Source organism: Simochromis diagramma, unplaced genomic scaffold, assembly GCF_900408965.1.
Source record: "Simochromis diagramma unplaced genomic scaffold, fSimDia1.1 OVJJ01000603.1, whole genome shotgun sequence".
Lineage (NCBI taxonomy): Eukaryota > Metazoa > Chordata > Actinopteri > Cichliformes > Cichlidae > Simochromis > Simochromis diagramma.
Genome location: NW_024387414.1, coordinates 11,893,928 through 11,921,514, shown reverse-complemented (window position 1 = coordinate 11,921,514; position 27,587 = coordinate 11,893,928). Strand labels below are relative to the sequence as shown.

The window sequence follows — 27,587 nt, the reverse complement described above, 5'->3', positions numbered from 1 at the left end:
GCTTAGAAAGATGCAAGAAAGTTTCAAGTTTTCTTCTGAAAAACTTTCATGTATTATCTGACTAAAAATACACTTAACAAAAGCCACGGCTTATGTTAAAAAAAGGAGCAGGACATTTGATTTAAGTTGTTAACTAAATTGACCCAGTTCACGCCGCAAATCTTGAACTTCTTATTTTGAAATTTGCAACTGACAAAAACAGAGGTCAATGATATCCTAGCTTGCCACTATTAACAGTGGTAAATAGCCTGTATTTATATAGCGCTTTACTAGTCCCTAAGGACCCCAAAGCGCTTTACATATCCAGTCATCCACCCATTCACACCCATTCACACACTGGTGATGGCAAGCTACATTGTAGCCACAGCCACCCTGGGGCGCACTGACAGAGGCGAGGCTGCCGGACACTGGTGCCACCAGGCCCTCTGACCACCACCAGTAGGCAACGGGTGAAGTGTCTTGCCCAAGGACACAACGACCGAGACCGTCCAAGCCAGGGCTCGAACTGGCAACCTTCCGATTACAAGGCGAACGCCCAACTCTTGAGCCACGATCGCCCCAAACAGTGCTGCCAGTATGATTCAGTAGTAAAAAAATCTAGGTAGAAAAAAACAGACAATTAAAAAATATAAAACCATCCTCCTGCAGCTCTCCCCTCTCTGTTTTACACCCCTCCCACCAATAAATAAAAGAATAAAATAAAGATTTGTGTTCATGCACTGTTCTCTGCTTAACCACTCTACAACACCACTTATTATCTACTTTGTGGACTTTTTAAGTCTCTTGTACTACTTTGTAAAGTGTTTAAAAAGGAACTGTGAGTCTCTACAGTATGAAATCCGAGTCCAGGCCACACAACCATTATCAACAATTAATTTTTTTTGAGTGCCTCAGCCATGATGTAAATAGAGAGTAGGCGGAAATATTGTGCGACCATGACATACGATGGTTTATGTTTGTTAGTATCACATGCTTCTGCAGCAAAATTTTGAGAATTCAGTGTCGGTCCTGTGCTTAGTGGCCAAATTTCTTACGTCGCTACCAGCTTGAGAGCCTAAAAAGATGGATGTCATTTTCCCTCAGTTTGTTCCTGCTCTGTCCTCATTTCTCTTCCTTGGTAAAATAGAGCACAGGGGCCTTTACTTTTACCACATTGTTTCTTTTCCTCATCAACTTATCAGCTCTACATTACCATTTCCTTTTTCACTTTGCCCTTTCTGTTGTCAGGCTTCCTTCCCCGCGTCTCCATCCTGACCCCTTTCTCTCTACCTCGCTTCCTTTTTATCACTTTTACTTTTGTGTTGCATCTGCTTCGACACTTCTAGTCCTCCTCCTGAGCCTTTTTAGTCTTCCATCCTCATTTGTCACTTTTTCTTGTGCCTGTCTGGTTCCAGCCGTAATTGAGTCTTCTTTTTTTTTTAATAACTCCTGGTTTCTTTACGCTCACACCACTCCTCTATTTCCCCCTTGCCTTTCACCTTTTTTTTCTGACTTCCTTTGACGTTTGAAGGAGAGTGGGGATCCACTCAGCTGACAAAGAGAGAGGCAGTGACGTCACAGCAGACATGATACACCAGCATCTGCTCTGGTCTAAAAATACACACCACAGGGCACACACAGTCAGTCTGCAGCTGCACTCAGCGTTTGTTTTCACCTACACGCTCTGCTGAGATGGCCCAGCTTTTACACAACTGGGGCTTGTGGGCACGCTGGGCTACATGCTGCTGGCCTTAAACCGAACACCCAAGATGTGTTCAGATATTAAGACTCCGGGTTGATGCGGGTGCTGAAATGAACCCCGTGGAGGCTGCAAGGAATGTCAAATTGTTCAAAGCCCTTATTGCTGACTGATAAAATCTGTGGCACTTAGATATCTTAGAAAGTGTTCAAGATTATTTTTTGGGGGGAGTTTCATTTATAGTAATTGTTTATTCAGTTGTCACACCAATTGTCTGTTATTGTTGTCTGTTCAGCAATTTTGTGATAAAAATATTTATACATGTCTGTAATCCGAGTAATACAGTTTTACTGATAGAAGGAGAACTGTAGCCTATGTTCAAAACAGTTGTGCTTATTGAAATTTAAAAATAAACTAAAGTGCAAAGTAAATCTGGGAGCAATTGAAAGTTCAACTGGGACAAGCATTTGCATTTGTATGGTTTCAGTCATGTACCACTATAAAAAACAACAACAAAGCAAATACAAGCACAAAAGTCAGTATTCATCTCTCAGTGCCCAGCTGCTCATTACATAAATGATGTTCAGCTGTTTAGATTATATAGTAAGCCAGTTTGAGGACAGCCACTCAAACTTTCAGTGATCTTTTGGAGCAAGGGGCACCTGTATCTCTGCTGCGCCTTAACAGTGGAGTACATACTGTAGTCGTTCTTTGGTGCTGAGTGGGTGTTAAACCTCCCCAACCCTATGCTTATTCCCTAATGCCATTACAGTAAATAAGAATGTTTTCCTTGTGAAGCTGCTGGGCAGCATAATAATAATAATAATAATAATTATTATTATTTTTTTTTTAATTGGACCACTTTTTTGATACATACATATAGGTCTTCAACAAACCTTGCCTATTTTCTCTGTAAATTTTTCTTTTCCATCAATGATAAAATTATGAGTTTGATAAAGGTATCTGAAAAATGTGATCATTTCTCAAATAATGCTTGTCTTTTTCTGTTTTTCTCCACTGCGTGCTTGTCTGTGTGCATGTCATTTGTCTGTTTGTTGTTGCTGGCATGTAACTAGCGAAGTGGAGCAGGCAGGTCTGTCAGATTTGGAGATCATCTCCCAGCCGGTGGACGATGAGAACCAGTGCTTGGCACCTCCAGTCCAGCTGGTGAGTTTTGGCTACAGAGATCTGCCCCTTGCAGCTCTGGACCTCTCCCTGGCTGGCTCACAGCTGCTCTCCAATGCAGATGAAGATGAAAACAGGGAAGGGTGAGTGAAACTTGTGTTTTATATGTATATATGTAAGATTTGTTTCTCTAAACTCTGTGCTGTCCTATAAAAAACTGCATGAAACATTATTACTTGTATTGGAATTAACAGGGTAAGATTCACCGAGGTACTGCTAATCAAATGTGCTTGATTAACTGATTATCAGCAATTGTGTCCACCTCTGTGAAAGCAGATGTTTGGGCAGTTTGCTAGTTGAGAGCAGCAGGTGTGTGTTAATACAATGGAAATAAAAAAATTCGCCAGTAAACTTTAAGAAACATGATAGTAAATTAAGAAAAAAGACTGAACAAGTGTAACTTGTTTGGATGGGTTCCCAGGAGGAAGCCTCTTCTCTCTAAAAAGAACACGGCACCACATCTCGGGTCTGTAAAGATGCATCTGAACAAACCACAAGACTTCTGGAACAACGTCCTTTGGACAGACATGACCAAAGTGAAAATATTTGGCCATAATGCATAAACGTGAATCAGTTTTGGTGAAAATCAAACACAGCATATCAACACAAATACGTCATACCTCAAGCACAGTGGTACTGGGGAGATGATTTGGGTTTTCTTTGCAGCTGCAGGACCTGGGCACCTTGCAGTCACTGAGTGAGCCACGAACTCCTCTGTTTACCAAAGTATTCTTGAGTCTAATGTGAGGCCATCTGTCTTACAGCTAAAGCCTGGCCTAAATTGGGTCATGCAATGATAATGGCTGAAACAGAACAAAATCAAGGCATTGCAATGGCCCACTGAAAGTCCAGACCTCCACTTATTTGAGGTCTAGACTGCTGTGGTCCTGCTGTGGTGGGACCTTAAGGGATCTGAGCACAAAGTAATGTCCACAAACCTGAATGAACTGAAGCAATGTTCTAAAGAAGAGTCATACAGAAAACCAGTACTTCACGTTATTGCTGCTAAATGTGGTTCTAAAAGCTACTGAATCATGTGGTATACTTTTTCATAGCACTGCATGCCTCATACCTCAGTCCCAGTTCTTCTATACTGTTTAGGTACAGAAAGTAGGTATGTATTAGCACATTTTGCAGTCCTATATTTATATGCACTTGTGCTGTTATATATTTTTATTTCATGTGTACTGTACATGTATGCATGTGTCTAAATTTTATATTTAGAGGCATGCAACCTTCCAGTGTTAAGACCATTAACACAGCCATTGTGGAACAGGCACTTAAATCTGCTGTCTGCGGTTATCGCAGCCAACAATGTAGATTTTAAGTTTACATAAAACAGCAGCCACTGTTTGTAGACTTACACACCAACACACACATGCACACGACCCATCACACTTGCATAAATGCCACATGGTATGCAAGATTATCATCCATCATGTGTTAAATCTCCCGCCCCAAGTCCTTGACTTGCTGTCCCCGTTGCTCAGTATTACGTCCATTTATCATTAAGTGACAACCTCTGGGTTGTCCTGCGTCCATAAGTTAACTGAGATCAATTCATCATTTCAGGCTAAATATCTGCCCTCCTCGCCTGCCTGCTGACAATAGGAGCCTTTATTGTAAGTGACATTTTACAGTGCATGAGCCAGAAGCCGATAGTATCACACACTTAATTTCTTTTACTGTCTAACTATACATGCTGTCACGTTTAATTACTTTATTGAGTCCGCAGTTGATCAAAAGTTGGCAGTTAAAGGTTGTACGCCTCCACGCTTCCAAGTTTTCCTTAGTCTTTGATGTTTAAGTAATTTAAATCCTGAAAATGATCAAAAGCTGTTCCATAATGATTTGTGCTTTGTATCCATATTATACAGTAACTAGTCATTATTATCTTGTGTTTTTTTTTCTTTTATTCATACTTTTCCCTATGACTGGGAATCCTGGACTTTTCCATGATTCTCAGGTAAACTTTACGAAAATGGGACTCAAGTTTAATCAGAATCAGAATACTTTAAGGAAATCGTGTGGCTACAGTTGTTCCAAGACAAAGTACTAGAAGTAGCACTTTGTAGTAGTAGTAGTACTTTACACTCTAGTACTTTATTATAAAGTACTAGAGTGTAAAATGTTAAACATATCTCAGTTACTGTGAGCGAGACAATAATTCTGTCTCAGTAATTGTGTGATACTTACGAACTGCTTATCACAGTCCTTGTTATTTTATCCTTTCACATGATTGTGCAAATTTTAGGTTTGACATATGGATATGAGGTCAGATCACAGCTGTCTTTGAGATTAGTCACAACATTAACAACCTTTTTTTTCACCATGCAAAATCTGCCCACCGTCCAGTCTTTGCATTCTGTCCAGCAACTGTGACTCAAACCTGGCTCTTAGCGTGAGATCTCACTAGGATGCACATAAACACCATAAGCTGTACTACAGGATCCAAAACATGCGCACACATACACAAACACACACAACATATCCATACATGCTGCCTCATCCAAGTACTCCGTTTGACACCAAATCAGGTCTCACTCCATTGGTTCGCTTCAGTTAGCCTCTCATGGCCAGAAACAGATGGGTTTCACAGACGCACCGTGCTGACACTCACACTGCGCCAGTATTACAACCAGTACAGTCCTTGTGTGTCCTATTCCAGATCAGGGTCACTGGTACCATGCATTTCCTTCCCTATACTTAATGGTTAGATGTTTCAGTGTTTGTTGTGAATGTGCTGTGACACCACCAGCTCAGTGTCTGGATTTGGTGTTGTTAGGAAACACTTTAGTGTACAGATATGAATTATGAATGCAGCATTTCCTATTGTAGCTCAACCTGTGACATATACCTGGAAGGTATTTCTTAAACCAAGAGTTATCCGGTAAATGGGTCACGTCCCTGCCGTTGTAATCACAAAAATGAGAACAGCAATCTCTCCAAATGAGCTTGGGTTTGAGGGCATGAGACTAAATTTCTCCTTCTGGTCCAGATGCTGAAAAACTTTAAGAAGCCCTGCTGTAAGAGGCTAGAACAACAGATTTAGCAGACACCGTTTTAAAGGTTATTTTACCAGTGGGCTCAATTTACTCAAAACGAGCTTAGCGTGATGGGGTCACTATTTCATATTCAAGCCATTAGTGTAAAACGTCTGCCTGTAAAAATGCTGCCAGTGGGAGTTGTAAAAGTCATCATTCTTTCTTTTAGCTTTAATGAAATTCCATTTAAATCCACCAGGCATGAGCTTCAGTAACGTGTACTTTGCATCTTCTCTAAACCTTAAACGATGTACTAATCTTTCAAATTAATCACTGTTACCGGTCCTTGTCGCTGGCCTTTGGTTTGTCCGGTTTGTTAGGATGTTCCCATATCTCCTCCTTTGTGGCTAATGTGTAGAAATTTCAAAAACCTTTGCTGTTTATAGGTCTCGTGTCAGATCACAGTTTTTTTTCTAAACTATGAGATTCTGAGATTTAACAAAAGCCCTCTGAAGTAGTCATAAGCAAGCACTGGACGTGAAAATCGTAAAATATTTAAAAAAACAAAGTGCCTACTGACATTAAGGCCATTAGAAAATGCAAGATGTTGCAAGTGTGTCCAAATGAACGCGTCACTCAGCCTGACGCCCTCCAAGACCCGAATCTATTTTATTCTGTGGGTTTCAGCACCGCTGGGCTTTCGGTGATTACGCCTGTGCCTCTGTCTCCTCATTACCGTATCGATCTACCTTTCAAAGAGACAGCAGCCATTAGCCCTCCTTAAATGACATTCACAAACATCACGCCCCATGCCCCATCATCATGTTTTACTATGTTCCCCTGCGGCAGTGGGCAGCTTTCTTAAATCAGCGCTTTAACATCACCTCCCAGTGAGTTGACTTTGTTGGGTCGTAACAGTGTGTACGCACCATCCTGCCCGTATCTGTCTTCGCCTTCAGAATGCAAATGGGAAACACTGGAGTGCATCTACCAGAGTGACTGATGGGTAAACTCACCTTTAGGGAAATGGGGCAGGGGAAATGAACCTTTCTTATGGGCGTGAGGAATGATGAAGTGAAGTTGAGAGGAGGCAAGACAGCGGCAGCGCGATGGCAATCCACAGTCATCAAAATGAAAATGTATGTCGGAGAGAAATCTGTTGGCTGCTCCGCTGACTTTACCTGGGAAAGTCGATTGCCACCGACACCACACCCCCGCAGACCCTGCCACTTTCAGTCTGCATTAGATGGCTCATTGGCTTTCTGAGAGTGAAAGAGCGTCATGAAGAAAACAGTGCATGGGAAATGTTTAGGCATGCTCTGTAGCGATGTTTGGCAAAACGAGAGTGCACGCCCATGAAAGTGAGAATGTCACAAGCATGGTAGAGGTGTTTCATCAACAAGGTGATGGTTCATTGGATGAGGGGCTGAAGTTATTTTCAGTGGCAGTTTGGGAATGTGTTGCTGTCAGCTAAACTTTTCTCGTCTACTCATTCCAGAGAGAAAGTGGGTGTAAATGAAAAATATGCAAATTCAAAACAGATATGTTTTCTCTTTAAAGACACGGTTTACAGTAAATTTAATGTACCAGCTTGCAGCATATTTTAAAGTTATTGAACTAATCACTTTTGTTGATGAGATCTTGAAATGAAAATCTGCATGGAAAATAAATCACACATTTATATGTTGGGAGTGGAAGACAAGGCACAAGCTGTTTTTCTTTTTTCCTCCTCTCCCAGATTTACAGATTAATTGCAAAATGAAAAGCAGTTTGTGTTATTATGGTTTGCCAATACTATAAAGATGCAGCGTGTTTCATAGCAGGATGCAAGCAGAGGGGATTAATCAAGAGAAAAGGCTCCTGTGTCAAGCTGCCACTGTGTGATGAAGCACCTACTGTCAGGCATGTTTGCATATCATAGCCTTTAGCATTGTGAAGGTGGAGCTGACCTTACTGCTATCTCTCGTATAGTGTGCTGCCCTCACTTCACACAGTGGGAAAGTAGTCACTCACAGATCGCCGCTCATTTATTTACTTTTCCTCTCTCTTCCTTACACACACACACACACACACACACACACACACACACACACACACACACACACACACACACACACACACACATATGTATATGCATGCATGAACAGAAGGAGAGTACGTAGAGGATATATAGACTGAGAACAGAAAGGAAACAAGGCCAGGCCTGAAAAGCTTTCTCACTGCATTGCGTAGTGGTTGTTATCTAACCCTCTGTAATCATGGTTCACTTCATATTCCAGTTTATACTGGGCTGTCACACCTCATTAGGAACAATAGTGCTCCTTCATTGATGCTTCTGCACATTTAGATAGGCTCTTCTTTCTCTCTCTTTCACCACCTTTTTACATATTTCCATTGTTTCTCTGTATTCTTGCTTCTTCTCTTATTCCCTCAGCTTCTTGCTTCTTTTCACATTCACCGTCTCATCTTTTTCTGCCGAATTTCACACAAAGTACACCTTCCCATACTGAATACCAATCTCGACTGTAACTAGACTAAATGCCAAAAAAGCTCTCTTTTTTTGCATTGCTGTACCACCAGTACAGAAGCCCCTTCACAATCCTGCAGGAACATCCAGGATTGTCATTCGGTGGTGATGTTGAAGAAAGGTGGACAGGTTGGAGATTTCCACCACCAGCTTTCTGTACTGTTGCCTAACAGAATGTTCCTATCAGGAGAGAAGTGGGCGACATTGTGGGAGGTGGTTGTTCTAGCTAGCATCAGGGGGCAGTTGCAGTGTTAGCAGTTTTGGCGCCATGGTAAGTGGAGTGTAGTTATTATTAGAGTTGGGCCCATCCATCTTCCTGTCTAGGAAAAATGCTGGGAGGACCAAGGTGGCGTGGGCTTGTGTTCAGCACTTTCATGGCCGCCCACTCTCCCCATAGTCATCAAGCTGCTTTTGTTTGTTTGCTCACTTTTTTTTATGTTGAAGGGTTCTTTTGGTGCATTTCAGCTTGTATTTGTGTTGGCTGCTGCTAGTGTGCGACTTCATCGGAAAAAGATTTTTGGGCGTAACAAAGAACGACAGAGAAGAAGATCTGCAGGTATGGCATTAATCAAAGGCTCCGTTTTTGGTTTAAACTGAACATAAGACTGATGATGACAATATGATGATGATGACTTCTTAACAAAATTACATATTTTTTGAAAGAATTTCCAGCTTTAGCGTATTTTCTCTTATTTTAAACTTGAAAAACACATTTTGAGCCAAATGGACTATCCCTATAATCAGCCAGACAGAAAGTAGACCAGCTTTTTGTAAGCCAACTGCTTGATAAAGCCTGTCGTGATGATTAGAACTCTGCGTATAGTGCAAACATTATATAGAATAAAATTTAACCTTCAACTAAAATAAAAAAATTGCAGCAGCTGCTCAGCCTGCTCTGTTCCTATCAGGAGAGAAGTGGGCGACATTGTGAACTTATATCACTTCCAGCCTCCGAGGTCTGATGTGCACATAAAAAGGTATGAAAAGCTGGTCATGGTATGGGGTATGATGCTGACATTGTGCTAAGGGATAAGGGGAACTAGCTGATCTTATTATTGTCTGAGCTCAAGGGATCTAGATAAAAAGTGCAGTGTAAAATTATATTAAAATTCAAGTTGCCAGACCAGTCCAGCCCCTGCTCCTGGACTGCAATTACAAGTGCACACCTGAGCAGTGGAATGATGTCACCTCCCATCGTTGTGATGGGCGCATGGTTGCCAGACACGGAGACAGAAGCATATGTTGCTGATACGGCTGGTCCAAATGTGCAAGGAGTCCAGGGTTAGGTACCAACACCAGATGGTTCATCTAAATCTGTAGTGAGCAGGGGTGGGGGGGAGGAAAAAAACAAGGACTCCTACCCTTTACCACCCAACAGCTTTAGGCCAGGGTTCCAAATGTTCTATTTTGGAAATAACTACTGGCCCATTTGCAAGTCTTAGAAAGCGGTTGATGAAGGAAAATAAACACTTCCCTCTTTATACAATCACAACCAACTCTGGAGTGATTTTGTCATCAAATTGGTTCTGAGATTAGACTTTTTTAAAACGTGGGCATGAACTAAACTGTTACTGTTTTGAATAGTAGGACTATTAAAGCTTTCTTGTTAAAACATCTCAGAGCAATCTTGATTTCATGAATATGTCAAATAAGAAAGATGTTTGTTAACCTGAATTTGGAGGTGTGAGATCTGTGCTGCTAGTTAGTATTTTTGTTGATAGCACACTATTTTTACTCAACCTGCTTTAACTTTGTTAGAAAGCAAAGATTAAATATTGAAGTCTTACTTTTTGGAATAATGCATTCTCTGAAGGCTTTCACCCGGTCGAGCCAATTTGGCCTGATTTAATTAGAGAGAACGGGAAGTTGTCTGAGACGGCGACCAGGGAGTGACCGTCCTTCTCGTTATCTCCCAGACTTCTTAATTCCTCTGCCAATGGGACAGCTGTAGGCCTGTATAGTGTAGGACTTCACTGTTTGCCAAATCACAATTATCCATAACTTTTGAGGAAAAATAAACATGGTGAACCTTTACTGCCAGGGATGGCCCGAAATATAAACCAAAATTTTTAGATTTTGAAACGATGACTGTATAGATGATAGATTCTGTAGTTTGCCACCCTGCCATTACTGTTCCCCCTGCAAAGCAGTTAATTTAACACTAAATCACTATGTGTACATTGTTTTATTGAAACTGGTTTTCATACAATAATTGGCCTGCTCATTTACCATAAGATGCAATATTTTTGTCACAAAAAACGGTAATTTTGATGCACAAAACGACCAGTTTCTAGTAGAAAGCCATGCCATATATACCACATATAACCATGTCCACATTGCACATGGCACAAGGGAGAAGAGTTGAAGTGTCTGAGAAAAAGTTGAGACCAATTTGAAAATTTTGTTGCAGATTTCTGTGTGTTTACATCTGTATTTAAAGCATAATTTATCTAACAAACCGATGTCTTACTCCCCAAAACAAAATAATTATATGTGATCTGTGTTCATTAAAAACAAAGGTTGGCTAATAACTGTGCATGAAACACACTGATACTCAGAAAGTTTTGCTGGCTGAAGAATTTTTAAATGGTAGTTTACTTAAATTTTGATCTTAAATGCTTTCCTGATTAGTTTATGGTCTAATTTGCTAGTTTTTAGTTGTACTGACTACAGCATGATGTTCATTTTTTAAGTCATGGTCCCCATTAGATTTAAAAAAGATCTCAGTCAGATCTACCCCCTTTCTCACCAGTTTTGGGTTCAAAACATCACAACAACCAAAATGCTAAGTTCGACACATCATGACAGGGCTTCTCTATCCAAGTGTTGATATAATAGTGGCTTTGTCCAGTCTAAGAGTATATTTCTATACATACATACATACACACTAATCAATGTGTGGGGCTCAAGTCATCTAAAGAAATCTCTTAAATGTTGACACCTGGCTTTTTAAAAAACATTTTTTAAATATATTTTAGCCTTTTTTAAGAGGGAATAGTAAGGAAAGCTTACAGTAAATCAAAGATAATGTGTGCTCCTACTAACCTTTGGTATATGGGTTGCCTGCTGAACCAGCTACAGTAGTGTGCTTATTTTAATCTATCTCATAATAATTAAGACACAATTGACATCTTTTATTATGAATTTACTTTTCTTTTTGGTCAGTGAGAATTCGTATTGTATTGTGTATTTTTTTTTACTCTGTACTAAAGCAGTAGTGACATGGCACATGTTAAGATCTAAAGAAACACATGGAGATTTCAGTTTCTGATGTAAAGTGTAATAATATTGATCCTTAAAAGCCAATTTATTAGAGTGTTTTGCTCAGCTGCATCCTAAGGTGCATGGTCATTTAGCTCTGTTATCGGGGATATGTGAAAGTGTTGTTTTGAAAGCACCATGCACAGTCTCATTAGTCTTTCTTGTCCATGAAGTCAAAACCTGTCAGGTTTTGTTTCCTGCATCTTAAATAAGCAGCAAAATGGTTTGAGATTTACTCAATTCTGAACTGACATCCATAACGATCTGCAGTCGTGACACTATACTGATTAAAGCTTGCTGTGATTGGGTGCATGCACCCTTATCAGTGCACATATACAGTATGCGATATACACACGGAATACAGAATACATCAAATGCAGGCATACACACAGAGAGACACACACGCGCACATACTGACCTTCCAGTCCCCTTGTAACATACAAATGAGTCTTTCCTCAGCGCTCCCACGGGACTCAGGGGGGAAGCTGAACACCAGTTGCCCTTGTTCGTTGTGTTTTGCACTACTCACGGTAAACTTAAGCCTCTAGCTGCTGCAGGTTCAGCGTAATCTAAAATCTTTCTTGTAGCCTACGCATAACATCAATGTGATGTCTTTTAGCATCAAGCTTAAAGGCTTTTTTGAGCTGTAATTATGCAGCTCTGGGAAGTATGGCATAAAATGCATCTATAACCATATAAAAGTAGTATGGTGGCATTCTCAGTATGACTCAGGCTCAGATTCAAAGATGTGTAGTGAGTGAAAATATGAAATGAAATGTAAAGCCCTGGTTCCTAGCAATAATAATTGAATATAATTTAATATAAACGACACTAGTTAAGACTTTTGAATGTAAAATTAAATTAAGAAACAGCTGCTACTGGCAGTTCTAAAAAAACTACAGTCTCCGGCTTTGTAGTTGCTTTGTGCCTCTTATAGGTCTTTCTTTGTAGGTTGGCTTCACTTTGTAACAACGAGTGATATCAGACCTTTGATGCAGAGGTTGTGTCCCTGGCTTCTATTAGAGTTGCACAGTCATTACTAAAAATCTGTAAAGTATTGCATATTATTTGTTACTTTTAAAAACATGTAATACTTTATGTTACTTGAGAACTCTGTGGAGAAAGTAATGTGCTTCACTACACATTACATTAGCTTTGCATTGCTCCACAACACTGAAAGATGGCCTCTGATCTCTGATTCACTGTAAGAAAATCAACACCTGTACTGGTATAAAATATTAAAAATCCTTATCCTAATAAGAACACACACAATATTTATTTTAGTCTGTAAATTTATAAATTTTCAGGTTTGCTTTTGTGTACACTGGCTGTAATTTGATCACCATTTAGACAGTAGTCATTTAAACTTGAATCCTTCTGCCTCTACCGGCGCTGTGCAAATAAGTGAACGATTAGTATAAATAATTTGCTTGTCTGGCGATGTTGTTTATGTAAGAAGGTAAATGCGGTACTAAAAATGCAGTCGCTATATTTACTTTTAGATTGCAAAAGTCAAAGAAAAAAAAGGAGTCAGTGCTTTTCTGGTGTTTTGGGGCTTACCTTCTCATTGCTGATGTGTTGTGATGAATGGCACACAGGCATTGGTAATGGGGAAACTTTCAAATGTAAAATTAATTACCTGCAATCTGACAGCATCGGGAAAACTCAGCATGTATTTTATGCTTAGCTGGTACGCCTTCTTTTCCAGGCTTGCCTGCTGTCAAGCTCTGTCTGTTTGTATGCTTCCTATCTGGTTCACCATTTTTATTAGCTGGGAGTAAATTTGTCATTGGCGGGTAGAGACTTTGCTTAAGGGATGCACATAATCATTACTTCAGTATAAGGCTTTTATCCCTTGTCTTCTTTTTTGTTAAAATCAAATTATGTAATTCTAGCAGTGCCTTTTCACAGTATGCTTTATCACACTCTGTAGCGGTTTCTGGTTGGGTACTAACGAACTGTGCTTTTGTCTTACACTTGTAGAGTTTCCTCCAATTGTTTTAATGATATACTGTACACCATGCTAAGATCTATCAAGTTTTTGGCTAATAACTCTTTGTAAATCACCTTTTTGTTGTGAAAATTATATTTATATGTCTATGAAACTCTGTTGTATTAGCATTTAAAAAAAATTAACTAAAGAAATGGGAACAAGTTATTTGTTTTATGACAGGCTGTGTGTAACAAACTGCCAAAAGATGCAATTTGCAAGTTGTCTGTTATATGTAGACACAACAATGGCTCATCCTTTGTGTCAGGTGTTCCACATATTTATTGGAAAAGGTCAGGTACGAGGACTGGAATGAAAATGAGTAAAAAAAGAAGTTGAAGTCCAAAGAAAAATGTTTAAAGAGCTGGAAAAGCATGAAAACTACCATAAAAAAATAAATTACAAGAAAATCTGGCTCCTCTGAATAAAAATATAAAAGAATGAGTGGCTCAAGACTTCTGCACAGTATTGTAAATGTGCCTTTGACTTGCTTTCCAGCCTTTGGTGGCAAATGTTATGCAATGCTTCTTTAAATGAATGAATTCTAACCAGGATTCTGCATTGTTGCAGTAGCTGTTACTTGACATTATGATAAAAAAAAAAAACCTACAGAAATGAACTACAGTCTTCTTGTATGAACTGGCAAATTTAGCAAAATAAATCTAGTATTTTTCAAATGCTAAATTAAACCACCTGCATCAGACATTTGTATTGTCACATGCACCTATGTGGACCTCAGGGCAGCAGCGCATGTGCATGAAAATGGCTCAGGATGATAAAGATTAAGCAAAGAAACAAACAAGACAATAAATGCTAAATTAAATGAACACAGTGCAGCAGTTTTTGTTCTCTGTCTCTGTATGGGTATAAATGTGTTTGTTCCACCGGGGTCACATTTCTATCATAGCACTGCAATATAAATAAGTGTTGAGATGATCTCACTTAACTTCTAAATTCACACTCACACTTCTTTTCCCAGGATTAGCTGTCATCGCTATTTTCAAAGCTCCTCGGGCACCTAGCCAATAATAGAACTCAAGTCAAAGAAATTTTTTTTTAGTAGTTTTTGGCTAAAAATAAAAATTACAGCAGGTTTTGCCCCAATTCATTACATCAGATATCACTAATGCATTGCCAAGATTCAGCTGAATTTATTACATCGTGGAAATGCAGTCCAGTCCATCAGGTCACTATAATGTGACACCACCATTAGCTGTAAACTAGTTTGAACAATTGACCATTAACTTGGCTCTCATCCCATGTTTAAATCCAATGATTATGAATCAAACCAATAAAAAAAGGAGAATTTGTTCTATTATTAATAATTATGAATTTAAGTCTTCACATCTCCTAAATAATAATTTTAGATATTTATACATCCTTAAAGAAATTAACAACAACGGTTCATCAATCAAGCCTCGTCTTTCCTTAAGCACAATAAAAAGTCTTGAGTTTATTGTGTTGCCATTGCTGATAATCTGCCAATATGGCAGAATAAAAGGAAGGATAAAATAAGGAGACACAGAAGTATAGCACTTGAACTCTAATATGTACAAAGAGTAAACGTTTAAGAAGCATCTCTGCAGTGGAGTACTTTATCTGATGAGACCATCAGGTGCTGTTAGTCTGACAGTCCCAGTGTTTGGTGGCTCACTCGACATGCTCGTATTGATCACTTTGCCTGATTTAATCTCCCTCCTCTATTTCCCTGTCGAGCTCCTCTCAGTCTCACCAGTAGAGGGGAACACTGACAGCTATATCAACCTGCTAAACGTGCACTGATATCAGAAGGGATGCAGAGCCAAGGGAAGGAGCGCAGAGAATAGCGAGATAATAGCAGACATAAAAGCAGAAGTGTAGAGAGACAGAAATGCAGAAAGATCTTTGTGTTTGTGTTCAAATAGTCTGTCGTGCAAGTTGACCAAAAATTACAAAGGCACTATAACTGTTATTTGGTAAATCAATATTAGGTTGTGAAAAAGCCAAAGCCAGTCTGAAAACAACCGGTTTGAGGGGTGACCTTGTCCAGTATATGTGCTTGTCTGCTACTGATTTGGGCCAGGTGGTTCTGTCAGACTGTCAGGGCCGACGGGGTCAGAGAAACAACATTTGCCACTGTTCTGTTGCTTTAATAAGACTCATTAATATACTGCATGTGTCACCAGCAGCGTCTGACTGCGTCCCCTCTGGGCTGGGCTAGTTTTGGCATGACATGAAGTTAAGGACACACACAGTCGCTGAATTCAGCCTATTTGTCATACATATCAAGGATGAGTCTTCAAACCGCCTGTGAACTCTCACCTCTTATTTATCTGTGTTGTGTTGTATCGACTTGCGTGGTCCTTTATCCTGTATAAAGCAGGTGGATGTTATTGATTTTGGACAGATTGTTCCTCAGATTTATTGCTTTGTTGACTCATTTTAATATCCTCAGATAATAGATTCGATCTTGAATATCTTTTGAGGCACTATAAACACATGAGTTTACAGGGACTATTTAGGGCTTGTGTGTGTGTGGGGAATTGTGCATATATACTAAACTATAATAAATGACCTATTAATTTCACCTGGTTGGGTAAACCTTCTCATGTTTATTGCACATATGTGCATGGTTTATCCTTGTCTTCGAGTTTGAGATATAATATGACTGTCCAGTGCCTCTTAATGGCCCATGGGAGTAATACATTTTATCTTGCTCCATGAGCAAGTTTAGATTTGTGCTTAATGATTCAGTTTTAGCCTGCTATCCATCAGAAAAGGAGCTAGCTTCTCATTTAACTCAATGTATGCCTAGTTCTTTTTGATGTTCCTTTATATTTCAGGCTTTGATTTCTTATTTGAAGAAACTCAAATCCGTCAGTTTTGCTTGGTTCCCCTCTGACTACACAATGTGTTGTTTGCCAGCTTACTGGAGATCAGTACAAGCAGTTTTCTTAAACGATGATAATGACTTCATTAAAAGGCAGTATTTGTAAAGGTGAGTTGGTCATTTATTATGAGCATCAATTTATAAAAAAAAAAAATCATACTGTAAAATATATATATATATTTAGTAACTTATTTGTGCAGAAAAACATTGAAACACTGTATGTGTATATACCAAAAGTTATCTTTCAGCACTGATCCCTTGATGAGCATTAATAGATGTAACTGTTTAAAATGGCTAAAGTTACTAAAATTTGTTTTAGCTTATCTAATTTGTCTGATTCACAGAGCATCTGACGGTGGTGTTACTAGGGTCTGTTGGGAGCATGTGCCTCCCTCCAACCAGTGGGTCATCTCCATTATGTTATTGTAAATGTAATAATGTTAATAATGTTAGGTATCCTCCACTGTCATTGCAAACTTTGTACTGTACCCTGCTGTAGTTTAAAGTTTATTAGTCCTTGGTGCACCTCCACTGGCCTGGGACCCCAAGCATTTATTGGCCATGCGTGGTGGCGGCTGGAATAGAGGACAGGGTCTCTATAAAAATTGTATAAAATTGTATAATATACATGGCAAGATTGGAAAAAAAGTTTTTAAAGAAAAATATGCCAATTTACTGAGGAAAGCAGGCTTTCTATGGTATCTAAAAGTGATCACCACTGCCATGGAGGGATATACAGTAAAATTTACCAAGATGTGGACCTTGCCTTTAAAAATTGTTTTTAATACTCTTCTTTGTAATTGGCTTGACTTTGGCATAATTGCTGTGATCCATTAAAGCTTGAGAAGACTGTACCCTTTAAAACTGTTGTGAGGATAATATTTCATTTTTCTGCACTTCATTTTACTACTCCCCCTCAAAGAGTTTTATAGTACTTGTAATGTTTTTCTTATTATTATTTTTACCCCCTTGCAGAGGTTTGATGAAGCATGAAATCATTTGATGCACTTTTATGGACCATCAGATCCTATGGTAAAAGTTTCACATCCGGAAATCGAGTTTGTTTCCACCAGAGACATGTCTGGATTGACTTGAAGGCATGGAGTAGTTTTTCAAACTATGGCTTACGACGGTGACTTTCACAGACAGGAAACCAGAACCCCCCCCCAATACACACAAGCATCTACTATTTACCTATTTAATAAGATAAATTGGATCACTGAAAAAGATCAGTTGTTCATCTCGATTTTAAAAAAAAGTATATTGAAATATTGACAACAAAAAACCTGCTGTAGTGTGTGACATGGTTAATTGTCAGTATGTACGGGTGGATTAAAATATGAATGAAAAACAAATGTGGAGTGTTGGCAAAGCAGCTTGCTAAACTTATTACACTTAGAGATTCTCATAGATGCTAATCTGACCCTACACTTGGTCACCTTGCCTGTTTATTAGACTGGACATAATCAGAGGTACCATCCCCTCGCCATTCATTGTCAAAGCTGTCCTTACTAATGTACTAAATGAGTTAAATTTAATCTTGTATACATCATACAAGTTGGCCAAGGTGGTTAGCAGGGCAAAGCTGTTACAATCATCTGTTACAAAGATAAATCACTGAAACTGGTTTACTAGCTATGCTATGCTAGCTGTGTTTCTACAAAAAGTGCAGATCATAACTGATCTCACAGCACTGAGAGCAGACCCAGCGACAACTTGCCTTGCATGTGCAGAAAAAAAAAGCCTCTTACGTTAATGTTGTTAATGATATAACAACATTATATCATTGTCATTGTCAAAGGAAGACGGACACACACTCAAAACAGAGAGAGCTGCAGTCTCTTACGAGATTAAAATAAGCACAGCTTTCAGCCAATAACTGACTTCAGCCACAAGACGGCAGTAATGTAGTGGCTGGATGCACATATTGACAGGTGAGGAGCTTTATGACAGCACTGTCTGAGATGAAAGGAGAGAGACTGCTTTACTTTGGTATATTTTCATTTATTTCTGTTTTTAGATTTGACAAGGCCTTGTTTATCCTTTCAAAACTATACCTTACTTGCATTACTTGAATTGACAAGAATCTATTGTACTTATAATTATTTAATAATTACTTTAAATGAAACAAGTTTGGATAAATTCAGCTTCAGCAAATCATGGTAAAGAAGTTGCACAACGATACAGTCATGTGAAAGGAAAGTTTCGTGCAAACTATACATACCCTTGCTGCTGCTGTTGGACCAGGTGTGTGTTAACACAATGCCACAATTTTCAGTAAATATCCCAGCAAATTCACCTCAAGGCCAGAATGCCCAGAGGAACTGCAAAAAAAACCCCCCATACAAACAAGAGATACATCTCTGACTCATAAAAGAAGAGGGGCTTTTAAAAAAAATTTAATTGCAAAATCTGCTGCAGATTTATTGTCATTGTTTTTTTTGTTTCATTGCTTATTTATATATATATATATACATATTTTCTTCATTTTTTAACAAATATAGTGATGAAAAGTAAGATCGACCTTCAAACTTTAAAAGAATAGTTGCTTTGCATTGTATACACCTAACATGAGCAGCAGTGCACAGGTTGCTAGAAGAAAAACTTGCATTGCATGGAAGAAACTAACACACAAAGATCAGTGTTTTGGAGATAATAATTGTTTGCTACAAGAGCAAGTTCTGTTTGTCTGTTTGGGTCTTAACTGCAAACAGACCAAGTAAAAAACAGTTCTGTCAACTGAGCTTTCTCTTTTAGCGTCTTTAGCTCAGTTTCATTATGTTACTTTAGGTTTAACACTTTTTGGGAAGCCTTTTTTGTTCTTATTGTAGTGCACTTAATTGCTATTACATTCACTTCTCTTGTATTCTATTCAGTTCAATTCTTATTTATACAGCGCCAAATGACAACAACCATCACCTCAAGGTGCTTTATACTGTAAGGTAGACCCTACAAAAATAATAATAATATAATAATAAGACTTCTGGAACAACTTACTTAGGACAGATGAGACCAAAGTGAAAATATTTCATATATATAAGGCACAGTGTCATGTTTGGCAAAAACCAAACACAGCATATCAGCTCATACACCTTATACTAGCTGTCAAGCACGGTGGTGCAGGGGTGGTAATGTGAAATTTGAGGCCATTTGTCCACCAGTTGAAGGTTGGCCAAAGTTAGGTCGTGTAACAGGACAATAATCCCAAACACGGCAGCAAAGCTACAACAGAATGGATATAGGTGTAATAGGGCCTTAAGAGAACTGTACATAAATGAATGTCCACCAGCCTCAATGAACTGAAGCAATGTTGTAAAGAAGAGCGAGCAGGAATTCCTCCATAACAATGTAAGAAATGTATAAATTCATGTAGAAAATGATTGCTAACTAACGGTGGTGCTACAGGATATTGAATAATGAAATGTACTTGGCTGTTCACATGTCTGCACAGAATTTTGTTAAAACTTTCTTTCTCATGTAACTGCATATTTAGCCATGGTAAGTAACAAGGATCAAATCAGTTACACAGGATAAGTGAAATAAACTGTGGGTCCCTGATTGAGTTTGGTCAAGACTGCACAAAAATTTTCTTTAGATAATTTGCTCAGTGTGTCAGATTATGATGTATATTTATGCAAAATCTGCAAAAACTTAATCAGTTTGTCAATTTCCTATTTTGCACATTGTGATTTGAGCGCTCTAACTCTGAGAAACTTTTATGGCCTTGAAGGTGTTAACACTAACTCCAAAACAACTGAAAGCACATGTATTAAAAATATGCATCACAAATACATCAATATTTTCTTATCGCAGGATGCCCAGGTGTTCTGGCATATAGGCTGATACACATAATGGCATCATACCTGGCATCCACAGAGTCTCTGCAAGACTGGTGGTGCAGATTTTACACCATCTGGAGCTTGCACACTTGTGCCACCCCACCCAGTGCCAAGAAGATGATTGCTATCAGCATGATTATGCCTTTATTACATTAGCCGTGCATTGTTTACAGACTTGTGGCTCTACCCATGCCAGGCTGTAAGGAATACTTTTATGTGAGAAAGCAGTGGGAGGGTGGAGTGATCAGCTCGACAGCTGCTAAAAACATTTTCCTCATTGCTACGTAAACGTGCCACTGCGGGAGGAAATGATAAAGAGGGGCCCTCTGAAAATGCTTTTGTTAGGATTTCCTTATTAAGGGATATTCTTGATTTAACTGTGAATAATAATTTTGCAGGTTCTGTTTCAACACTTGCACTTGATCGGATAACCAAAAAGATGTGTGAAGTGAGTATATAGTATACACTATATACTTGCCTCAAAGATTTCTGGTAGTAGATGATAAAAAATGGACTTTTATGCTTCAAGTACTCCTAGAGTTCATTAATATCATCCCTTCTAACACAGCATTTAAAAGAAATAATTTCAAGGATAGACAGAAATTCCTCCAACATTTTAAAACAGGGAAAGTGGAGAGTTTAGATATGACTTCTGTGATGAATATAGCAAATTCATTTTGAAGCTATGGTGAAAATGGAGCCATTTTGCCACCGTTGCAGCTCATATTAGTGGCATGCCAAGGAATGAAGACATGATCAGAGGAGGGAAATGCTCTGCCAATGTCTGTGTCTTCTATGCCAGAGCATGGGGAGAAGGGAAAGGTGGTGGGCAGAGCCAACTTTCCATACCAGCTGGAGAGCCGGTGAAAGGCATTGTTTCTCTCAGCTCCTGTCAGCCCTTGTAGTAGCTGATCTGTATGACCATCCCACTATTTCAAAATAGAATTAGGCTATCTCGCCAGACACACTAGTGGCCTAAATGCTGATTTCTTACAGTGAAAATAAAGATTAGTCTGAAATGTATTGAAATGTTAATCTGTCATTTTATCTTAAACATAAACCAGTCTGTCTGATTTGAAATTATATGACAGACTATCATTTTCTATACAGTAACATTGATGTTTTATTTAAACCTGTATGCCGTAGCCAAAGAAATAGGCCACAGACACTGGGTTATTAAAATTAATTACATTTTTTTCCTTCATTCCACACCACATTTAACTTATGTCCCAAGCTAAACATGTGAAATCATTCCTTCTTAGCAGCATCCTCTACAGTGACTCCCTTCATTCCCATATAAAAAGGAGGCCATCAGTATTCCACTCACACTGCTGATGGTCAGAACACTAGTTCACAGAGCTTCACTGTCTTTTTCTCTGTCAATGCTCCCTCTGAGTACACTTTTCTTTGGCCATCACTACCAAACTTTGGCCAGATTTAAACAGACATCACCTTTCATAAGTGTAAACTACCACCCTCTGTTGGCCATGTCGGGGAGTTCAGCTGTTCATATTCATATACCTACTGAAATATTATTACTGGGGTCATGCAATCAGTCACAGAGAGTCAGAAATGCAATTCTAAATGGTATACTTATGTTGTGAAACATGATATGTACACATATCAGTACTTTATTTTGTGCTATTTTTTTAACCTAAATTTTCATTTCTACCGTGTACATTAAACAGTTAAAGTAGATAAAAGGATAAATCTACACAGTCAAAAAGTCAGTGGCTTTGGATCCTGGTTTAGCTCAGCGCATTGAGCGGGTGCCCATATGCCATATGGCTGAGAGCGGCTGGCCTGGGTTCGAGACCGACCTGTGGCCCTTTGCCTCTTGTCTTCCCCCTTTTCTCTCTGACCCCGCTTTCCTGTCATTTCTTCACTGAATCTAACAATAAAGTTGATAAAGACCCAAAAAAAAAAGGCAGTGGTTTTTATTAAGGGTTCGGTTGTGGTTTTCCAAGCTTCTGACTCTGCTTTGGTATTTAAATTAAAATCGTAAATGCTGGTTGAAATTTACGTTGCATTAAAACATCCCCCCCTTCCTTGTTCCTTTAGGTCCAACTGGCTGAAGCCGTGCTGTGGGCGTCGAGTGGCCCTGTGGCAGGTCTGTCTGCTCAGTGCTGGCTTCAATTGCATCCTGGTGGCCTGCGTTATCCTGGTGGTGCTTTTCCTGTCTTTGGAGCTGCTCATAGACACCAAACTCTTACAATGTAAACAGTGTGCTTTTATTTGTCCCGTTTTAGCCGGTACTATTATGTAAGGAAAAATCTGCTGAGCATGCATATTCTTATCCATTAATACACAGTGTGACGTTCATAAAACACTTGGGAGGCATATAGTAGCAGCTATAGCTGTGAGCAGTGGGGAGTTAAACAGTTTAGTGTCCTCGAGAATTAAACACTGATGCTGTGTCTGCACTGTGCCCTACCTTCTGCTAGGATCACATTAAGGAAATATAGTTTCAGAAATATATAAGGTGTGCCATTATTTTTTTTATTATTGTTTACACTGGACTTTCTCTATACATCAACCTGGGCAGTCATCTCTGCTTTGCAGCCTAAATGTCTTTAAAGGGAACCCTGTTAAGGTCAAGCAGAAGTATAAGTAATGTAAATAATGTATTTAAAGAAGCTGAAACTATCTTCACTTTACTGAGCTTCAAAAGAAAAGGGCTTCTTCCATATTACTATAAACAGCTATGATATTATAATAGGAGTTATTTTTCTACAGAATAAGTACCTGTACCAGATACTTGATATTTTTACTTATATTGAACTTTCGCTTGTTGTGTCTGTGCTTTTGATCAAATAAAGCCTCTCAATATATCTCCCAATAATGCCATTATGAAAATACATGCTGCTGTTTACAAAGACCTAATTTTCCATTAAAATAAATGCATATGACTTAGATTGTGTTTACAGTCATGGTCACATATTGTAGAGTTTACGGTTACACAATACGTGCAACTCTGAAATCTGGCTCTTATATTATTTCACCTCAGTATGTATAGTAATTTATTTAAAAACAAACAAACAAAAACAACAAAAATAACCCCTGTAAAGATCCATTACATTTATTGTAGGTGCCATTGAAACTATTGGCAATTTTCTGTTGAACTTGTTGTGATAATGTTCACATTTAACTGTATTTTGTGTGCATTTTTGCTGTTTGTGTAGTCCTACTACACAAACAACTTGTGGAGCTGGACAATAAATGGTTATGATGGAGAGTGATGGATAGAGGTGATAATGAACCAAGATTCTTGTCAGTGGCAGCAGGCAGCCATCCTCATCGATTACTGGCCAGCGTCCAGCTCTGTTGATACTCGAGTCTCGCTGTGGGGACTGCAGGACTCTAGTCACTTTAGATCTATTGTAATCTAGTTCTCAAGTCCACTACCTGCCCCACAAGAGAAATAGCAGATGGGCAATAACATGGGATTGGGCAAGAGAGTGCAGAAACATATTAGTAGTATAGGAAGTGGGTATGCTGGTAGCACAGTGAGTTAATGGATGGACATGATTACACCAATTAGTTTTCTTACACTGTGCACCTTAAGGACAGTGCAAATAAACATTTATTCTGTTTCCTCTCTAAATAGTTTCCAATGCGTTCCAATTTGCCAGCATTATCCACTGGATCAGCCTTATCATTCTGTCACTCTTCTTCTCAGAGGTAAGATCTGTATATTATTCTCAACTACGTCACATTTTGGTTCCATCATTAACATAATCTCTTTTACTTTCCGAAATCTTTGCTCTTGGGCCAATGTAATAATCACAGAACGTTTCAATTGCAAAGATTCACTAAAATCTCACTTTTCTTGTTGATTTGCAATTAAATTAAACCAGCTAAACTATGTAACACCTCCATATCTGCAAACCAGGTTCAAACCTAAGGGAACTAGAGTAGGTAGTTGCTACCATTTATATTCCAATATTGTCTAGTCTTGATTAAGCTATAGCTTAAAAATGCTACCTGGAAGCAGAATCAGAATTAAATTTAAGCCATTGTTTGATAAAGTAATGTCTTTTCATTACTTTGTGATTATGAAAATAACATAAAGAGGAGAATATGGCCTAGAGGCCTCCACTCCAGTGCAAACCAATTACCCTGACAGCCTCAGCCCCAATGCCCTAACCCAAACTTTAATTACCGGTGAGCCAGCATGAGCAATAATTAAAGCTGAGCTTACAGAGCAGTGGGGATGGGGTTACAGTGATGTGATCCATGCACACAGGGCACCCACTGGGATCACAGAAGAAGAGGTGCACCAACCAGTCCCCCTGCACCAATCAGAAAGCATAATTCTTACATGTGGGTGGAGCAGCTGCTCGTCTCACCTGATACCAGCATTATTGTCTAACATGTGCTCCAGATGATGGATTAGCAGGACCACCTCTAGCTAATTAGAGTGTAAATCAATGTCCCTGCTTAACAGTGTACTGCAGCCAGCCACATTTTCCAGAGCATAAGTAGAATTTGATTCGTGTGTATGTGTTTTCACAAATTTCACACCATATTTCCATCAACAGAAATAATTATGCAATAACAGATTTCTATTAAGAAGAAAATACTTTCTTTCCCATATATTTGAAAATTAGCAATTTTTGGATGTAAACATAACAAAGGAGTCTTTCACATCTATCAGCATGCTGCCTCAATTATTCATTTCAAAATATCTCTTTATCTCTCTGTGTGCCTCAGACTGTCTTCAGAATTGTTGTTCTTGGGATCTGGGACTACATAGAAAACAAAGTTGAGGTTAGTACTGCTATACCGGCAAATCTTCATGTCAGATTTTAGTATATTATGTTTAAATCAGTTTAATCTGAAGATTTATTTTTAATGTTTTCTATTTTTATTATTTTTAATTTAGCCTCCTGTTCTTGCATGGTATGACCATACTGACCTCTCCCACTTAAACACACTTATTGACCTTCTTGATGAAGGTTGATGGAAAGATTGTATAAATAATAACATCAAGGTAAACATGACATTTCTACATGCTAAAAACTCACTAGCTGGAGGTTAACAGAAACACTGGAAACATTTGAAAATAGCTGGTTGTGCCCAAGGTAAGAAAACTATACCAACCATACAAAAATAAATGAGATATAAAAAGGTTGTTAGCAGCACTGACTCATGCTTATGTGACAACTTTTGAACCTTTTGACAGGGCCACAGCCTGCTATCTGTTTTCACCAGTAGTGCTAAGCTGTGTCAGCCAGTTTCTGGTAGCCAGATGAGAAGTACGATCAGAACGTTAAATTAAATACATTAAAAAAGGAAAAAAGATAGCCTGTGGTTATTCTCTTTAATGCAATCTTCTTGTGGAGCAATGCGTCATTTGCGACAGATCAAAATATAGCATCCTTTGCTATTACTAATCTCTCACTGGATGCCCTATTCCAGTTATTTGCTGTTGTGTGTTTGCAGCTGCTGGTATTCCTGCATTAAAATCGATAACCTTTAACTCAATTTAAGTTTTTGGGAAAAAAAGGAGTCACAGGGAGTTGGTTTTAGTGAATAAAGTGGGTGATATACAATGATTGTGTTGGTGTGTCCCAAAAAATTGGGTGCCCTTTATTGCGATCTTACTGAACTTAATGTTGGCTGTATGACACTGGAGGAGGATTTCATGGGGCACAATTCCATTAATTTTGAAGAAAAAGAAGTGCACATTTTTGGCTGGGCTGGGACTTTTTTCATTGAAATCTGCACATTACACTGAAGGTAGTTTGTTGGAGCCACAGTTTCCTTTCTGTTTGTTTGTTGAGGTCCATGGTGAAAATGCAAGTGCACTGAAAGTAGTTAGAAGTGACTTACGGGGAGCGATCTAAAAGTAGTCGAGAGTCGTAAGAGGTCGCTTTAAGGCATGGTATTTTTATTTTTGTTTGTGATCGCATCTGTTCATGTCAACTGAGCCTCAGATAGAATTCAATTAGGTAAATAAGGACTTTACCAAAATGTTAAAATATTCCTCTGAAGCAAAAAACTACATACATCCATGAATAAAACCCACATATAAGTATTATATTTGAGTCTCGCTAAATCAAGACCATAGACCTGGGGTCAGGGGTTGAGGGTTAATGGAATGGAGTTATGGCTCGTACGCTGAACTTGTTTTAATTCTGTGTTTGCTTTTGTCCCAAAAAGGTGTTTGATGGTGCAGTTATTGTGCTGTCCCTGGCCCCAATGGTGGCATCCACAGTGGCCAATGGGCCCAGCAGCCCCTGGGACGCCATCAGCCTCATCATCACACTACGCATTTGGAGGGTCAAGAGGATCATTGATGGTAAGGCAGACAAAAACTCTTTTTCCATCAAAATCCAGACTCAATTTCCAGAAATTTGAAAATGACACATAAAATTCACACAGCATGCCAGTGGTCTTCTTCTTCTTTTTTTTTTCAAAAGGGTCACACAGATGCAGCTAAGTGACCCCATTCTTTCCATGATTATACAAATTATTTGCGATTCAGAACAATACAGCTATTGATCATTCCTCAGAGTAAATTGCTGCCACTCTGCTACTCTAACTTGTATTGATTGCAAGCGTCTAGCTAAGTAGATTCACAGAAGCCATAATGAATATAGTGGTTGTTTTCTCCTATGCTAATATAGACTGGTTCGATATCCGCTCAGAGGTCACCCTCATGACGGATCTCTGAATGCATACAGGATGAGGTGCATGCAGAGCACATAGGAATTCAGTGTACAGTTCGTCCACGTCCAGTATTTTAATGTAAATATGTGTCTGTTGTTTTCTACAAAGCTTTAATACAGAGTTTAGGGAAACACACACCCACACACTCTATTTCTTTTTTTTTGTTAACATTAACGTGCAGCTGCTCACGTGATTTCTAGGGAGGGAACATGTGATTTTCCTGCCGCACCTCAAACTACTAGGGAAAAAAGTGAACTCAACCCCAAAAATATAAAGTTAAAGGACTGGCTCAGTTATCACATGACAGTCATCAAATCTTTGGAAAAAAGAGTTTGAGATATAAAGTGGCAAAGTTTGTGCAAGAGTGAATTTCACCACAATTTGTCATGATCATCAGGTAATGTTAATCTCTCAAACTTTGAAATTAGTTCTCTAGAAACAAAACAACCAAAAAACACAAAAAAATCTCCATCATTATCAGTTTGACTCACCAGCGCTTGAACACTGCTTAACAATGAACCAGGAAGTTTAAGTTGCTATTTTTTCATGCTGAAAGTAAGCTAGAGGTTGGTCTAAATC

The 27,587-nt window shown here is 38.8% G+C and overlaps 1 protein-coding gene across 2 annotated transcripts in view; it reads left to right on the top strand.

Moving 5' to 3' along the window:
- Nucleotides 1–27,587, top strand: part of LOC120720983 (transmembrane protein 266-like) — a 50,768-nt gene that overhangs the window by 9,894 nt on the left and 13,287 nt on the right. Inside the window, exons 3-7 of one of the 2 annotated variants that reach the window (XM_040010924.1) lie at nucleotides 2,755–2,946; nucleotides 22,395–22,549; nucleotides 23,941–24,014; nucleotides 25,047–25,103; nucleotides 26,499–26,637. In XM_040010924.1, coding sequence (XP_039866858.1) covers nucleotides 2,755–2,946; nucleotides 22,395–22,549; nucleotides 23,941–24,014; nucleotides 25,047–25,103; nucleotides 26,499–26,637 — 617 coding nt within the window. Of the gene's footprint in view, nucleotides 1–2,754; nucleotides 2,947–19,516; nucleotides 19,647–19,676; nucleotides 22,550–23,940; nucleotides 24,015–25,046; nucleotides 25,104–26,498; nucleotides 26,638–27,587 lie in introns of those variants that run through there. The other variant, XM_040010925.1, reaches the window with a different exon arrangement.